Source organism: Theobroma cacao, chromosome 3, assembly GCF_000208745.1.
Source record: "Theobroma cacao cultivar B97-61/B2 chromosome 3, Criollo_cocoa_genome_V2, whole genome shotgun sequence".
Classification (NCBI taxonomy): Eukaryota; Viridiplantae; Streptophyta; class Magnoliopsida; order Malvales; family Malvaceae; genus Theobroma; species Theobroma cacao.
The window spans coordinates 4,867,158-4,886,393 of record NC_030852.1 but is presented as its reverse complement, the minus strand read 5'-3'; the positions used below and the strand labels follow the sequence as shown (position 1 = coordinate 4,886,393).

Sequence of the window (19,236 nt, the reverse complement as noted above, 5' to 3'; positions counted from 1 at the left end):
TTGATTCAATTCTTCTTGCATGGCTAATATCCAATGATTATCATTTAATGCTTCATCAATATTTTTGGGTTCAATTTGAGAAATAAAAGTAACATACTTACAAACATGTTAAGCTTTCGCTCTAGTTCTTACCCGTTTAATAGGATCACTAAAAATTTTACCTTTGTATAGTTCATAAAGTGTTTTCTTTAGTATTGGTCTAACCATTACCCTATTTATGATGTAACATGATGTGTTAATAGCTTCAACCCATAAATACCTAGGTAAATTATTCTCACACAATATAATTCTAGCCGTTTCTTCTAATGTTCTATTTTTTCTCTCAGGCACTCCATTTTGTTGTGGAGTTTTAGTGGCTGAAAAATTATGATTGTATCAATTTTCATCACAAAGTTGTTCAAAACCTAGGTTTTCAAATTCTTTTCCATGGTCACTCCTAACATTTGTTATTGCATACCTCTTTTCATTCCCAACTCTAGTGCAAAAGGATGTAAAGATTTTTAAAATTCAATATTTGTGAGCAAGGAAATAAATCCAAGTAAATTCAGTGTAGTCATCTACTATTACAAGACCAAAAGTTTTTCCTCTTAGGCTTGTAGTTCTAGTTGGACTAAAGAGATCAATATGAGGAAGTTGTAAGGCTTTAATAGTTGTGACATCCTTTTTAGAATTGAATGAACCTTTCCTATGTTTTCCTTTTGCCCAAGCATCACAAAGTTTGTCATTTTCAAAGTTTAGCTTAATGAGTCCTGTCACAATATCTAAAGATGACAAATTTGAAATTGTATTCATGCTAGCATGCCCAAGTTCTTATGCCATAGCCAATTATTTCCATTCTTTTTTACCATAAAACATACATTATTTGATGACAAATCATCTAGATATACTACATAAAGATTGGCTTGTCTATTTCCAACAAAGAGAATTTTATTTGTTTTAACATCTACAACATGATGAAACAATGCTTCAAATACAACTCTAAGGCCTTTATCACATAGAATACTAACACTCATCAAGTTATTTTTAAGACCATTCATGAGCAATACATTTTCAATTTGAGATGAAGAGTTTTTACCAATTGTACCAATACCTTCAATGTGACCTTTTGAGTCATGTCCAAATGTCACATTTCCTCTTTTTCTTGACCTCAATTCTTTGAATAACTTTTTGCTTTCGGTCGTGTGTCGAGAGTATCTACTATCAATGTACCACATTCCTCTTTCTTGTGCTCTTAACTTCAAGCATGTGTTTTCAACCTACAAAGACAAAATTCAAACTTTTGACTTTAGTACCCAAACTTTCTTGGGTCTAATTGAGTTAGTACTCTTAGATCCTTTTAAAACCCATTCTCATCTTAATATCTTACTGTCACGACCCAATTTCTCGGGCTATGACCGGCCCATGAGCTCAATGAGCATAGCTCATTAAGCCCAAGCAAGCCTATCCATTTACATTTGCTTAACAAATTTATCATATCATGCACACACACACAAACCTTTTCCCGGGTGTGAACATAGCCAAAACATAATGGCATTATCGATAATAATATACATGCACTATACCAGTCATGTATTTAGCAATTTACATTGCATACACATATTCATATTGTTAGATTGTATTCACAATACAAAAGGACCCATGACTTCCAGCGGAGACATTTACAATAAAAGGGATTACTATCGAATGCCAGACACATACCCAAGAGATGCACTACGGGGACTCCTCGATCTAGGGTCCAACAGTCACCTGATCTGAAAACATGAATTTTTATAAAACGTGAGTACAATACTCAGTGAGTGAACAAGAAGGGAACAAGCATACCATCAGGAATGTTTATCGAAATCATGATGCATTCGTTTTCTCAAAACCATGCAATTGTTTTAGCTCCTTTAAACCCCTCATGTAAACCCCACATGAGTAAATCACTTTACAAAAATCCATGCTCAACTATGGTACCAAAGAAATGGGATATATGGCAAAAACCCACAAGTTAGCAAAATGGACAGAAAGTTTCTCGCTGTAGCGAACTTCATTCTCGCTGCAGCGAGAACCAGAACATCAAGGAAAAAGTCTAATTTTTCCCTTAAAACAAGTCATCTTGCTAAAATAACAATAGCAACATGTAACACATGTAAACTTTTCAATTCCAACAAAACAAATGCTTACATATTTGCATTTACAACCATATACCCATCATCAACATGCACACCATCCCATCATCATCATCTCATATGCAATGGCTTATGCGCATATAGCCGGGTCAGCAACGGCTTATGCGCACTCCCACTCACACATAGCTGGGTCAGCAACGGCTTATGTGCACTCCTACTCGCACATAGCCGGGTCAACAACGGCTTATGTGCACTCCCACTCACACATAGCCGGGTCAGCAACGGCTGATGTGCACTCCTACTCTCACATAGCCGGCTCAGCAACAGCTTATGTGCACTCCCACTCACACATAGTCAGGTCAGCAACGGCTTATGTGCACTCCTACTCGCACATAGCCGGGTCAGCAACGGCTTATGTGCACTCCCACTCGCACATAGCCGGGTCAGCAACGGCTTATGTGCACTCCCACTCGCACATAGCCGAGTCAGCAACGGCTTATGTGCACTCCTACTCGCACATAGCCAGGTTCAAATCAACATGTAAAGAAGCATCCAATGCATATCATGCATTTTATCATATTGTGATAACACATAAACCATTGTATAGCACATTTTCACAATATAAAATCATTTTACTAAAAGCTTGTTCCCAAGGTACATTTTCTAAGACAAGTTAGATAGAATCTTTCATATTTCCTAAAACAAGTTTGAAATGCAAGTCCACTCACCTGTATTAGGAGTAGAAATACTCCTATTTTCAGTCCACGGGTACAGTCCTTTACCCGTATCCAATGACTCACCACCTAGCCATAATCCATGACATATATTCCAATTAAATTGTGTCTAACAGTCAGAGGCTATTTCAGGGTCGATATATATATGATATGAAATGAAAAATGCACGAGTAGCCATCTAGACCTGGTAGTGGCTTAAGTCGATTTTTCATCCTATCAATTGGCCAATGCATCCAATTTCACTCCAAATTAATCCATTTCTCCTTTAATACCTTAATTTACCACATACCATTTAAATAAAGCCAAATTCAGCATTAGAACCCTCACAGTTCCTTATAGAAAAATTCGGTCATTTGGTACACTAGCACCGAAAATTTTTCTACATAACCGTTTCACCTTAATTCATCATTTTCCAAGCCATTTTCCTTGAAATAAAAACAATCCCCCATTGATATTAAGCCCTCATGGTTCGACCAATAAGGAATCCTAGAGAAATTGAATATTTCTTTTGTGTTTTTGTTCATAACCATGCTTAATTATCCCTAAACACTAACATAGTCTAAAATCAAATTATTCCAACAACAATTCCTCTTCCATACCCATTTTTCAGAATTGAATTCATCATGATAACTCAATATTCAACCATGGAAATCAAGAACAAAAGCATGGGTAAGCTAGGTATCAAGGAGAATTAAAGAAATTTTAACTTACCTAGCTTGTTTCCTTGATTTCTTCACTTTTTCTTTGAATTTCCACCTAGGTTTTCTTGTTTTTCCTTTTGTTCTTCCTTTTTTCTTGTTGCTGGATGCCTAGGCCGAATATGGTGAGGGAATTGGGGATTTAATGGGCTGATTTCTATAGAAAATAATAAAATAATCAAGCATGCCATGTGTCACATGCTTATTGGCCTAATTTTTAACTTTTTGACTTTTTCTTCTTAATTTTCCACCACAAATATTCTGGTATTTATCCAATCCTACCACAATTAAAATCCCTTGGTCTTGACAAGTGCTGGGGTGAAAAATTTACCGATTTGCCCCTGGGGCGAAAAAATTACTATTTTGCCCTTATACTCCGAAATGTACCGGAATCTCATTATTTCTACTTTTCAACCTAAAATAACATTAATATTGATCAATATTAATCAAATGGGGTAAAAAATGTTTTATAAAAATTCCAGTTTAGTCCTTTAGTGGTAAAATTTCTATTTTGCCCTTGTGCTCCAAAAATACCAGGAATCATAATTTTTTTTCACTGCTAAACATCATTTTATACTCCAATAATCATAATTATATTTCATATAATTACTCTTGGTCAAATGTGATCAAATCTTGGCTAAAAATCTCCATTTAATCATGAAATGGTAAAATGACCGTTTTGTCCCTAATCGGTCAATTTTCTTGATGGACTCCGAACTGGACCTTAAACTCCGAATCACTATTTTAAGCCATTCTGTGGGTTTTCAAAATTTTCAATTTCCTCTTAGAATTTTTATTTGAACTAGTTCAAGGCTCGATTTAACTTAGTTGTACCATTCGGTACAATACCGTCTTTTAATCGAACTTGACAGGGTCTCACACTTACCTTGTGTAGGCTTGGTTCCTTTTGGAACCCTTACACTTTTAACTACCTAAACTTTTTCTAAAATAGTTCTAAAAAGACAAAAATAAATTGAGTGTCCTACTTTATGGCAACATATGCATCTAGCAAAAACACCATTTTTTTTCATTTTTTGAATAAAGAAGTTCTGAATATGAGTTTCTTTTTGAGTGCTATCATATCGTAATCTTTCTTTGTCAAAGAAGGCTCTTTGTGTTCCCAATATATCATTCAAATTTTGTTGGCTCATGTGAAACTTTGAAAAAGACTTATGCAAGTTCTCATTTTTCTTTTTCAAGTCATCTTTTCATTTTCTAAATCTTTGACAATGCTTTCTAATTCAATCTTTGTCTTAACTAAGATTTCATTTTCTATGTTATCATAGACTAAGTTATCATATGCATCTTGTAATTCATCAAATGAATAAGTATTTTCGTCCAAGGTACATGAACTAAGATCATAAGAGATAGAACATGCCTCGGAGTCATCAAGTGCCATGGGGCAAAGTTGGCAACTTTATATTCTCCTTCATTTTGGGAGTCATTATTAGTCAAAATGGCAACTATTGCTTTATTCTTTAAATTCCTTAAGGCATTCTTCTTGTTTGGACACTCATACTCTCAGTGTCTCGATTTTCTACAATCATAACAAATCAAGCGATCTTTGCTACGCTTTCCCTTAAACATATCTCTCCCAAAGGGTCTCTTACCTATGTAGTTTCTCCTCATAAATTTGCTAAACCTTTTAGCTAGCATTGTTATATCTTCATTCTCCTCACTCTTACTCTTTGTACTATTTTCTTCTTTTAATAATGTGTATTTAAGAGTTATTCCCTTTTTATCATGTTTTCCTTTTTTCTTTCATCTCTTTCACTCTCATGTTTTAAAGTCATTTCATGGGTGAGTAGAGATCCTACAAGTTCCTTTAGTTTGAAGGTGTTAGGTTTCTTACTTCCTCTATGGCTATTACTTTTAACCTCCATGATTTAGGTAGGCTATAGAGTATTTTCATTGAGCATTTGGTAAATCTTTTCCTAATATTTTCAACCTCTAACTATATTTATGAATCTCTCAAATATTTGGTTTATAGACTCACTTTTCTTTATCCTAAATAACTCGCAGTCAAGTGTAAGTAATTCTATTTTGAATTCTTTAACTTGATTTGTTCCCTCATAAGTGGTCTCTAAAGTAACCTAAATTTGTTTTGTATTCTCACACACGGACATTTGTTGAATTTACTAGCACTTAAGGAACAAAGGAGAGTGTTGTAAGCTTGACAATTGATTTGTATCAATTTCTTCTCTTTTTCATCCCATTCTCTCATAGTCTTAATGACTATCCTACCATTACTTCTTTGTAAGGTATGCGGGGACCATCTAAAATCACATTCTAAACCTTAAGGTCCATAGATTAAATAAACATTTTCATTCTCTTTTTTCAATAGGGATAGTTTGTACTTACAAAGAGCAAAGGCCTTTGGAATGATTTCCCTTCACCAAGTATGATTGCAGTAATCTCCATCTTGATAATTTGGGCTTTGCCTTTGAATCACTTGAGGTTGTTATACCTACAAAATTGAGCTCTAGCTCTAATGCTAATTGTTAGTGAAATAAGTTCAAATGTACAAGTGCAAGAAGGTGGTGAGTTAGCATTTTTGAAAAATCTTTGCAATTTTAGTGAAAAATTAATTTTCTTTTGAAACAAATTGTAATACTAAAAATCAAAGCATTGTAAAAAGGAAAACACAATATTTTTATATTGGTTCGGCCTCCTAGCCTATGTCTTTTATCTTGTCTCACTAAAGAATTTCAAATCCACTATTAAAAATACTTTTCAAGGCCCAAGCATAACCTTTACACTAGTCTTTTCAAGGATGAGACTATAACCTCTTTACCTTTTACATAGGTTAAGGTATAACCTCTTAACACTACTTTTTCAATTGTTAAGGTGTAACCATTTAAAAGTTTTACAATAAATAAAGAGCAATAAATGCCTTTTAAAGGCTGATGAGTTACAAGGTTTACCTTGAAAGAGATGGGTACAAGAACATTAGAAAATTCAGCTCAATAAATGCTTGATGAAAGAATTGATTGCTTTATGAGAAGTGAATAAATGATCTTGAAGCTTTTCTTAAGTGTGGAGATGTTTTTTAGAGTCTTTTTTTACTTCAAATTAGGGGGGAATCTTCCTTTTATAGCCTTTCAATCAATTAGAGTCATTAAAGACCAATTGCAACAGAAACTAGTCATTAGAGCATTAAATGTTGGTCTGCCGCAACTTTAGGATCGACCTTGGTAATTGGGGGTGTCAATCCTTGCTTCAAATTTGTTTACAATTTTAATTGTAGGATTGAGCTTTTAAACGTGGGTGTTGATCCTAGAGTCCACATCTTTGAATTATTTTTTTTTCTCTTCTTCAGGGATCAACCTTAAGAGTGTGAGGGTCGATTTTTCAAACATCCAATAACTTCACTTCTCTTCTGCTTCTTCTTGGGATCAACCTCTTCATGTTGGCGTTCGATCCTTCATGCTTCCAATAGCTTCTTTACATTCTGTTTCATCTTGGAATCAAACTTTAAGCCTTGGGGGTCGATTCTAAGTGTTTCTAGTAGCTACTTCATTCTTTGTCTCATTTTAGGATCGATCTTCGTGCTATGGGAAGTCGACCTTGTGAATTTCTAATAGCTTTATTCTTTATTCTATCTACATAAGATCAACCTGCTCTGTCCAAGGTATCGATCCTGAAATGTCTAAAAGCTACATATTGCTCTCTATTTCTCTCTAGGATCAACCCTTCAGTAGGAGGGGGTCGATCCTCAAAATTGAAAATTTTTAATTTTAAGGTCTTTTGATTTCTTTTAAGTGTCAAAGACTTATTACAAATTTTCTAATGCCTTAGGGAGTTATTTAATTGATTCAAATCATTTCAAAATCTTGTTTGCAAATCTTAATCAGTCTAATTTTGTCAATTCAAAACATAATTCAATTTTAAAGCTAACACTTTCTATTCATCATAATCATGCATCATCATCATCATCATCATATATATATATATATATATATATATATATCATTTAATCATGTACTCAGACTTATCTCATTTAGTATGTGGAATCATCATCATATACATTGCAACATGGCATACATCACTGCGTATTCTTATCTCGTATGGTATGTGGAATCTTCATCACATACAATATCAATGTAGCGTACATCATGTGCCCATTCTTATCTCATATGGTATGTGGAATCCTCGTCGCATACAATAGCAACATATCATACATCATGCGCCCATTCTTATTTCATATGGTATGTGGAACCATCATCACAAACAATAGCAACTTAGCATACAAGCATTTCATACATACCTCATTGAAATGGTGGTTTGGTATAAATTGATTGAAAGGACTTGTCCTCCCTTGTTGAAAACTAATATACAGTATGATATTTACACACACACACACACACACACACACACACACATTTAAGTTTGAGAACACTTTCAAATTTTGAGATCAATTAAAAAAATGTTTTTGATTTATAAAGTAGTACTAAATCATGCAATCAAAGTATCTCAACAAATCATGCTTGTGGCTTTACATATTAAGAGAGTTTGAAAGCGGTGTATCCATTCACCTTTTGGGAGTGCATCCCACTTTTTCTTAACTTTCGACGAGTACTCGACTTCTCTAAAAGTAACAACTTTTTCTATTGTGCCTAGCAATAATTAAACAAGTAAGAATATTGCTCCTAGCATCATAAATCGCACTTTAAACGTAGCCTTGAGCATAAATCTCCAAACCAACTTAGTCTAAATCATTATTAAACTTGCTGCTTATACTTTCAACTAAAATCTAGTTTCCATAACTAATTTTAGTTAGTGATAACTTTACCTTGATGAGCTCAATATGCTGGAAAATGCATGAAACCTAGCATCTGAGATAAAAATCACACTTTTAGGATTTAATGGAAACTTTGGAGTTGTTAGTTCAATAGTGTTCAATTCAATTTTATGTTTTGAAATGACAAAAAGAAATGACCAAAATTCACCCAAGTTTTGGAATATCAAGTTTTCAAATCTCCAAATGATGTCAAATGAGTTTGAAAGAGGAAATCAATAGAAAAGGCCTTGAAAAACGCATTCTGGTCCAAATCTATTAATACATGTTCTTCATTTATCGACACATTTGGACATGTATCAATAGATTTCAAAATCTATCGATACATGTTCTTGAAAAAAGTCAAAAACTAAAAATTCAAACTCAATTTATCGATACATTGACAAATGTGTTGATAGAAATGCAACAGAATGCCCATTGCCTTAAAAGTATTGATACATGGATAAATGTATCGACACATTTAAGCAGAACATTAACATAGCTAAGAAGGTCATATCTAATTAAGAGAGATTGCCATTGAGTGTGCCACAGAGTATAATTAGTGGCAGTGAGTTTGAGAGGAGCTTGTGCAACGACATTAATTGGAAAGAGACTTTGTTTTGAGGTGAGTTTATTGGAGATTGGAATTGGTGATGGGATGGTTTGATTTGTTGAGGAATTTGTTTCAGCCATTAACATAGATAAGATGTATGGGAGAGAAAAAGAAGATGGAGGAAAAATGCAATTAGGTAAGAAGCTTTGATACCATATATAAAATAGAATTCTTGATCATATTAATAATTGAAACTAGTATATATAGACATATATAGTACATTGGAATTGAATCCTTCAATTTTAGGGATATCTTTCTGTTAAGATAATATCAATCAAATAAATAAATTATAGATTATAATCCACAATTATAGAATAAATATTTGTGATTATCTGATAAATAGCAACTCATTAGCATAGATGCATATATAATCACCACCTGACACATCAGCTCGAGTAACTATTCATGTTACTGGTGTTAGGTATTTGGACTGAAAGTTAAAAGTATAGGAACTAAAAATTAATACACTTTTGACTAAATGAAATTACTAGAAATTTATTTTACGTATTCTTAAACGAAATATTAAATTTCATTTATTAAAATAAGGATAAAAAATCATGCATCAATTAAATTTGGTGCATCTTGGATACATAAGTATAATAAGAGACATATTGTTAATTAATTTAAGTTAAATATTTGTAACTTAAAATTTAACACAATATTCTAACAAATATTGTCCTCTTTTATATTGCCTTATTTGTGATATGCTTGTTAATCCTTCATGTGAAGTGCATGCATCACGTCAAGCACTTTAAAAGAAGTGTGCAAGGTGTTTCAATCCTATATCAAGCAAGTAGGGGATCTTGAAAAGCTTATAAGCATGGACATTACACACCCTATCAAGTTAGCCTTTTGGGATAGGTTAATAGCCCCATGACATGTGCATGTGACAAGATTGGCCTATCATACCACAAACTTATGCACCGGATAGGTTTAGGCCTTATTCATGAGAGTATTAAAACAGTGATGCAAAAAATCTAATTTTGTTTGGGACATCTTGACATATAAATATAATATTAACTATTTTAACTATTATCAATTGATTTTAAATTGAATACTCATTTTAAAACTTAATACGGTATTGAAAGTGTTGATAGCAATTGTGGAGTTTGCCTATTCAATTGGCCATTGTGTGCAGCTGGGAAATCTGGACAAAAAGTTACGTGAAAAATCATCAGAAGGAAAGACCCCTCCATATTTGAATATAAAATTATTGCTAAAACAAAAGAGAAGATTCTAGAATATTTGTGTACACGTGTGCTATTTATTCCACAAGAAAAAAATAACTCTTATATTATGTAATTTAAAAAAATTTGTTGAAAGGGTAATTAAAAAGTTTATAAAAAAGAAATGGAGCAATGAATAATAATCTAATTAGAATATTTTAGTGTCAAATAGGCATGTTTAGATATTCTACTGTATATAACATATTGAATACAAGGGTGAAGGGTAGAATATGCCCTCTAAAATTTTTGAAAGTTTTTATTTGTTATATGTATTTTTTAATGGCTTTGGAGAGTAGTATAGCCCTCCAAATTTTTGAAATGATTTATTCATTATATATGTTTTCTAATAGCCCCTTAAAATAATTTTTTCATTTAATAATTAATACAAATTAAAACTAATAAAATGGCTCCACAAGCCTTACTCAACGTTATCCTAATTCTTAAGTTTCTTCACACCTCTTTCTCTCTTTTTCCTTTTTTCTTTCTTTTGTCTTTTGTCTTTTTATTTTTACTTTACTCTCTTCTTTGCAACTCACCACTGAAACAAACTTCATTTTTCAAAAGAATTTATGAGGTTGTGAGCTTGGACAAGGAAGGATGAGGATTACTCAACAATATTGTGTAAAATTAAAAGGGGATAAAGTTTTCTTTTATCTTTTTCTTTCTATTTATATTATTTAACTATTTATATATTTAACCATTGTGTGAAATCCTATATATCATATTTAACTATTTATATTTAATGCATTATAGTTTTATATTTAGTATTTTAAGTTTAAATAGAAATAAAATAAGAATATTGGACGTTGATTGTATTAATTTTTTAAGGTTTGATTAAAGTATGAGTAAGTTGAAAATAATTTACAAATTCTTTAAAAGAAAAGATGAAAATTATCTAAATGATTCTCTTACACTTGAGCCACCAAGCCTCAGTGTTTCAATTGATGAACAAGAGCAATGTGAATCAAAATATCCAAGGTTCAATCTTGAAGAAATTGATGCCTTTCATGTAGAACTTGATACTAGATTACATCCAATGATATGGGAATTTCCTATCAATCAAAGGGATGAAATTTGTCATGCTTATCTCAAATGTGGGCCATGTCAACCCATTCTTAAGAAGTATCCTTTATTAGATGATGATCATCCTTGTCATTTTCAAGCTTCTTGGTTTTAATTATATCTTTTTTGTTTAGAGTATTCTTGTGACAAAGATGCTACATTTAGCTTAACACGCTACCTTTTTGGTAAGAATGCCTCAAATTGTCCAAGTTCAAATGCATTTATTAAAAAGAGTTTCAAAAATTAGAAAAAAGTAAGTAGAGGAGAAATTATCCACTTTTGAATCATGTTGGTAAAAATCCAAATTCCCCACATACTGTTGTTGTAAAATCTTGTGAGGATTTATTGAAAAATTCTCAACTTATTGATAGGCTTATCAAAAGACAAGCATTAGAAGAGATCTTGAATAATCGACTTAGGCTCCAAGCTTCCATAGATTGTGTTAGATGGTTAACTTTTAAGCTTGGGCATTTAGAGGTCATGATGAAAGTCCATCATCAAAAAATAAAGGAAATTTCATTGAAATGTTCAAATTGTTAGGATCTTACAATGATAAAGTTCATAAGCTTATCTTGGAAAATGCTCCATAGGTTGCTAAGTACACATCCAATGATGTTCAAAAGGAGATTTCGCATATTTTGGCTAATATGGTAAGAAATTCAATTAAAAAGGAGGTAGGCAACGCTAAATTTTGTATCATTAGAGATAAAGCTCGAGATGAGCCTAAAAAAGAGCAAATGGCTATTATTTTGAGATTTGTTGATGGTAATGGTTTGTTCAAGAACGTTTCTTTGATTTTGTACATATTAGTGATACGAGTGCAATGACCTTGAAGAAAGAGCTAGTGTTTGTTCTTTCTCATTGTAACCTTCAAATTTGAAAGTATTCGAGATCAAGGATATGACAATGCTAGTAACATGTGTGGTGATTGGAATGGTTTACAAGCTTTGGTACTTAACGATTGTCCATATGCATATTATGTGCATTGTTATGCTCATAGATTATAATTAGCATTGATTGCAACATCTATATTCATGAATTTTTTACATAATTGATTTTTATTGTAAATATTGTTAGTGTTTCTTTTGAAAGGTATGGTCAATTACAAGTTGCTCAAGCAATTGACATTGCAAATATGATTACTAGTGATGAACTTGAAACTAGTAAAGGAGCAAATCAAGTGGGAACTTTAGAAAGAGTTGGAGATACTTGATAGAGCTCACACTTTCATTCTATTTGTAACTTGATGAGAATGTCTGATGCAACTTGCAGTGTTATTTGATATATTATTGATGAAGGGGTCACTTATTCACAAAGAGATGATGCTTCTGCTGCTAATAAAATATTAGCATTATTTGAATTTATTTTTATATTACACTTGATGTTTGAGATCATGGGAATCACTAATGTTCTTTATCAAGCATTATAATTACGCTCTCAAGATATTTTAAATGCAATTAATCTTGTTTTTACTACAAATCACTCCTTCAATAGTTGAGAGATGATGGGGGGTCTAATTTGCTTGAGATTGTGAAAAAAATTTATCAAAAACATGAGATAGAAATTCCTTACATGGGTTCATGACATATCTTGGGCAGAGGTTGATATTGTCAACTAGATGTAATCGTGGAGCATCATTATCAAGTTGATGTATTCTTAGTGGCAATAGATTCCCAGTTACAAGAATTGAATTTGAGATTCAATGAACAAATTGTGAAACTTTTAACTTTAAGCTTGCTTTGAATCTTAATAACAATTATAAAGCATTCAACATTGATGATATTTGCAAGTTAATAGAGAGTTTTTATTCTCAGGATTTCACGAAGCAAGAAAGACTTCTTTTGAGGTTACAATTGAGGCATTACGAGCTTGATATACCTTATCACTAATGTTTTGAAGATATTAAGACACTTTCTGAATTGTGTTAAAGATTAATAAATACAAGAAAGTCAAGAAATTATCAGTTGATTGATAGATTAATTTGCTTTGTTTTGACTTTTCTGGTTTCTATAGCAACTACAGAGAGAGCATTTTCAGTCGTAAAAATTGTGAAAACAAGACTCTGAAACAAAATGGATTATAAGTTTCTTGTAGATAATTTAGGTGCTTATATTGAGAAAGACTTTACTAGTCTTTTTAGTGTAGAGTCAATAATTAATTAATTTGAATCTAGGAAATATGATTGAGCACAACTTTATTAAAAGACTATTGTAAATTTTTATTTTCTTGCTTCCTTTTGATTTACATATTATATAGAATTATTGTTTATTATAAATCTTTCTATTGTTAGTTAAGTTCAACATATTAGTTTTAAAAATTTTTAGTCTTTAGTTTTCTTCGTCTTTAACCCTCAACAAAAGTTGGCTAGCTCTACCCTTAATTGAATATAAATTCCATTAATACATGACACTGAAATAGGGCATAAGCGCAGATACGCAAGTCACAGTGTCGAGAGAGACGAGAACAAAGCAGCTAGAACCAATTATTTGTGCGGTCTACTTTGCCCAAAGACTCCATAGCTTGATTAAACTTTTCTTTCGGATATATTACACGTTTACAACTCACACCAACTCACCCCTTAATATATAGACATGAATTTCTCTGATCAATACCCCAAAGCATTGCAACATCTGACATTAGAGTCGACAAAAGATACGAGTTCAATAATACTGACATTCTGGATAGAGATTGAAGCTGACAGCTCTTTGAATTATTTACGTTAACAATACTTTCCTGGATTTATTAACTAGCGATAGCAGCCAAAGCTTCTCAATGCTTTTTGATTCAATGAAGGCTTATTTTGGTCGTGTTCGTTGTCAGTTGCCACCTTCTACCAACTCCCCCATTGTCATAAAACGTGTCTTCAACATTATTGGAGGAATAATTATAAACATTTGAAACACTAAACAATTGGCAAGGTTTCCTTACTATATATATTGGTGGCATGCGAGCAATAGCTAGCTAGTTTTGTTCTAGAAGCATTTCCATATATTTTAGAGTTAGCCTGCAGAAATGGATGGCTTCGTCCAGCATTTCGGATTTGTACTGGTTATTGCGTTACTTATAATTGTTGGGATGCTACCGTCTTCTTCTTCAGAAACAACCCGACGCTTTGAATTTAATGTATGTAGCTAATCAATGCAGGATTACATCTTTTACATGTTTTTCCTTTTTCCTTAGGAGTATTTTAATCATGGTGCTCTGGTTTTCAGGTTGAGTGGAAGAAAGTAACTCGTTTTTGCCATTCGAAGCAACTTCTGACAGTGAATGGAGAGTACCCAGGGCCAACTGTAGCTGTTCGTGAAGGTGATAATGTTGAAGTTAAGGTCAGCAATGGCATTGCCAAGAACACGACGATTCATTGGTGAGTATATATACATAATGTTGAAGTTAAAATAAAACAAATGAGAAATGCTAGTGTTCGACGATTCGATTATTTTTTGAAAATATAAATACTCGTAAAACTTTTATTTTATTTTATTTTTTGAAAAGGCATAGGAATATACATGTCATTACTCAAAATGATTACAAAAAACTGCCATAGATGGGTGCTGGCCAAAGTAGCACACTAGGGGACGAAGAATCCCCTCCTGCAGTAATCTGCGTAAATGAAGATGATAACATACTATCCCGATTATGTCAAGGATCAAACAACTCCGTCAAAGCAGTCCAAGAAGTCCCCATTCAAAACCATCCCTCCACGACCGACTGTATCATCCTTCTGCACAAAAGTCCAAACCATTCACATACCACAAAAAATAGTTGGTCTTCAATCACTATTTGCAACAGTAAAACCTGGTAGCCTTTTTTCCAATTTGTAAACCTTTTATTAATTACTTACACCATTTGTGAGTAGTCATGCAACCATAGCATTGCATAACACACATATTGTCCTTTCCAAAATTTAATTACAATGTGAATAGCATGGTTATTTTAGTAAATACATTAAAGAAAGAAAGAAAGAAAGAAGAATAGAGGAAAATTGAATCTCAATATTAACAAGTATAAAAGGGTGAAGCTGATTGAGTGTTGAATGCATGATGATTTCTTATCTTTCACGCGAAAATATTATATAAGTTTCTTGACTTTGGTTATGGGACTGTTAAAATTTTGTCTGTTGACCTGTTGGCAAGACAAGCAAGCAGATTTGTTTTGCCACTCGGCAATCTGCATTGCTTTATTTTAAGGGTTGGAGCCGGTCCCAGCTTCTGTCCAACCATCACAAATTATTGGTCACTCTGTGCTTGCTACTTACTACAAGCCAGCTTATAATATATTTAAAGAATAATTCCCAAAATAATCGGGTGATAGGTTTTCTTTGGCCAAAAGAGAGAGTGACATATACTTTCTTTTTTTGTTACTTGAACTATAATCAAATTTCAGATTTGATATCTGAAATTTAAAATTTTGTAATGAAGTATTCAAATTTTGGATTCATCCATAGTTGAAACATGTAAGTAATATCGTTAGTCAAATGAATGACGTATCTAAAAATCACAATTAAAAATATATCACTTGTTAAAAAAAGTCACATCAATATATATGTATTACAATTTTATTAAATGTTTTGAACAAATTACCCATTAGACTAATGGTATTAGTCTCATGCCCAAACTAATAAAAAGAGGCAAAATTCAAAAACCTAATTGCGAATTTTCAAACTTTAGATGCTAAATTTATAATTTTACAATAATTCCAATACCAAATGTGAAATTTACTTTTCATACTTATAATTTAAGTATTTGGTATTGCATATGAAGGATTTGGGATTCTTATTGTCACAACCTAAATTTCGGGCCATGACCGGCGCATGGGCCCAATGGACATAGTCTACTAAGCCCAAGCAAGCCTGTTAATCTGACTGGTTCATCATTCTATCATAAACTGTTAAGTCATATTTCATAACTTAGAATCAAAATAATATTAAATATTGCCACTTCATACTGGCATACCAAACAAGTGTATATACATTGTCTACAACATGTATCTTAATAATTTACATTAGGTTTGACTATACACAACAAAAGAATACTCGACTTCCAACGGAGAGACTCGGATGAATGTACAGCTATTGAATATCGAGACACCTACCAAGAGTCGAATATACGAAGACACTTCGACCTAGTTACCAGCTGTGTCGTGATCTGAAAACATGAAGTTGAAAACAGTGAGTATAAACCTAGTGAGTGAACAAAAAAGGAACAAGCATACCATAAGGAATGTTTAACGAAATCATAATGCATTTATTTTTCAAAACAATGCAATTTATTTGAGTTCTTATTAAACCCCTGATGTAAACCCCACATGAGAAAAATCGCTTATTGAAAAAAGTCCATGCTCAACAAAGGATTTGGAGAGACTTTAATAGCATTCATGCGAATCAAATCAAATAAACAACGGGTCCTTGCTGCAGCGGAAAAGCACGCTGCAGCGAGAATGAATTTTTGCTGCAGCGACACTTGACTTAAATTATCATCGAGCCGAGGGTTTCTCACCAAACCTCTTCATTTTAAACTTAATTCATTTATTCTTTAATGTTAGAAGTCCATGCTCAACTATGGTACCAAAGAAATGAAAAATAGGGTAGCAATCGAACCAAATGAGGAGAAAAACAGAAAGTTTTTCGTTGCAGCGAAATTTTGGGTTTCAAAACAGAAAGTTTCTCGCTGCAGTGAGAAGCTATAGTAACATTCTCGTTGCAGCGAGATTCCCGGCCAGCACCACTCCTCCAAACCCTAGAGTTTCTCGTTGCAGCGAGAATAAATCTAGCTGCAGCGAGAATCAGAACATCAAGAAAAAAGTTTCATTTTCCCTTAAATCAAAGCCATCCTGCTAAAATAACAAAAGCAACATGTAATACATACAAACTCCCAAATTTCAACAATTCAAATGCTCACATTTTTGTATTACAACCATTTACCATATATGTATACATATATATATATATATATGTATATATATATATGTATATCAATCATCATGTACACCCTCCCATCACCATCAGCTCATATGCAACGGCTTATGCGCACTCCCACTCGCACACAGCCGGGTCAGCAACGGCTTATGCGCATTCTCACTCGTGCATAGCTGGGTCAGTAACGGCTTATGTGTACTCCTACTCGCACATAGCCGGGTCAATATCATTACACAACATTATTCGTATATATATATGTCAACATAGTGTAGTAGTTCAACCATCCATAACAGCCACATGTCACAACAAAAAATCAATTTATCAAAAGCTTGTTCCCAAAGCACTCGTTTTTAAGGAAAGTTGAATAAAATCATTCAAGTATATAGTCCAAATAAGTTTACATTCCCAAAACAATTTTTAACATGCAAGTCCACTCACCGGTGTTTATTGAGCCTTTAACTAACTCTAACTTCCTTAATGGTCCAATTGGGATGGTGTGGCTTCGTTGGAACCTATCATCACATTAACATCACAATTATGTTAATTCACATACTTATAGAGTCCAAAAGCTTTCTCTTAGCTTACTTCAAATGGCCATTAAATGCCTATCCATTTTCACTATCCTATCATTCCAAAGTGAATTAACAATCTCAACTACAAAATATTCTCAAATCAAATCTCTAGTCATTCTCAACACTAAAATTTCAACTCAAATTTTCTACTCACCTTAATAACTTTAAAACTTTGAAATTCTTTCCAACACCTCTTTCTCTCTCTAAAACACCTAACTAGTGAGAGAGAGTATGGAAACAAGATTTTTCAAGGATTCTAAAGTGAGAGAATGGAAGAGCACAAGGGTTTATGGAAAGGGTGCACCAAAGCATGAAATTTGGAGCTATTTAAGGAAGGTTGTGGAGCTTTCTTATCAAGCTTTCATGGAGGTTGGGAAGCAACGTGAAAGAGAAGAAGAAGAAGAAGAAAAGCTGCTGGAGAATGTAGAAGCTACTAGAAGAAAGGGATATTTATAGCCCAAGCTTATCCACTCCACTTAAATTACCAAAATGCCCCTCCACAAATTAGCTTATTCTCCTCCAATTTTTTGTGCAATCTTTTTACTCTTTTGACATTGGTACAAGATCCATAATGGTCTAGAAATGTTCGGGTTCATGAAAACTTAAAATTCTAACTCGAGGTAAAAAATGACCATTTTGCCCCTACCGTGAAAATCATCAAAATTTTTGTTTCCTTCTCATTTTACCCATAATTTTATCATTCATTTATGCCTTAGGCCTAATTAGGCCATAATATTGTTTAAAATCTTACTTTTATGAGCTTATTAAGGAAATGACGAAATTATCCGTGATCAGGGATATCGCGTGTACTTCTATCTACAAGTCTATAAGGGTCAAGGTCTCACACTTATATCTTTTTATCATTAATAAAACTACAAACATTTTTTACTCCAATAAAGGAAATTCCTGGACCCATGACCGACTAATTTTTTTTTTTTCCATTTCATAATTTGTGCACTTCTTTTTTTTTTTTACTTTTTGAACTTAGACTATTTTAATTAAAAGTTTTAAATTTTTACGAGTTATATAGTCAAAGAGAATTGTTTTCTTTAAACGAAAAAAGTAATTTGAAAAACATTTTTGGACGTGGGAAAGTATGATTTTTGTGAACTCTAAAATAGGAATATAACCAAGGACGGAGCCAACATTTCATAGCTTTCTTAGTTATTTTTACTCAAATTCTTTATATAACCATTAACATTTTTATCTATTTGACTCGATTCTTGATTAATTACTCTTCAACTTTCTATTCAATAATTATATATTAAATTTTTTATTTTCAAAAAAATCCTTTATCCATGTATTGCGTATATAATATTTTAATTTTTCCATATACACATGTACAACACACACATAACTTCTCATATAAATACTAAATGTTAATATTTTGCTTTCTCTAAAGTTATTTTCTTGTATGATAGAGTTTTATATACAAAACACAATATGTCATTGACTTGCTTTGAGTATATGCTATAGGTAAGAAATACAAACTAAAATATTCAATATATTTAATAATGTAGGTTAGTGCA

At 32.6% G+C, this 19,236-nt stretch overlaps 1 protein-coding gene across 1 annotated transcript in view; it reads left to right on the top strand.

Moving 5' to 3' along the window:
- LOC18604307 (laccase-1) overlaps positions 1-19,236 on the top strand; it is an 83,325-nt gene that overhangs the window by 60,850 nt on the left and 3,239 nt on the right. The window contains exons 3-5 of the mRNA XM_018117007.1: positions 7,023-7,089; positions 14,295-14,344; positions 14,434-14,585. Coding sequence (XP_017972496.1) covers positions 7,023-7,089; positions 14,295-14,344; positions 14,434-14,585 — 269 coding nt within the window. The remainder of the gene's footprint in view (positions 1-7,022; positions 7,090-14,294; positions 14,345-14,433; positions 14,586-19,236) is intronic.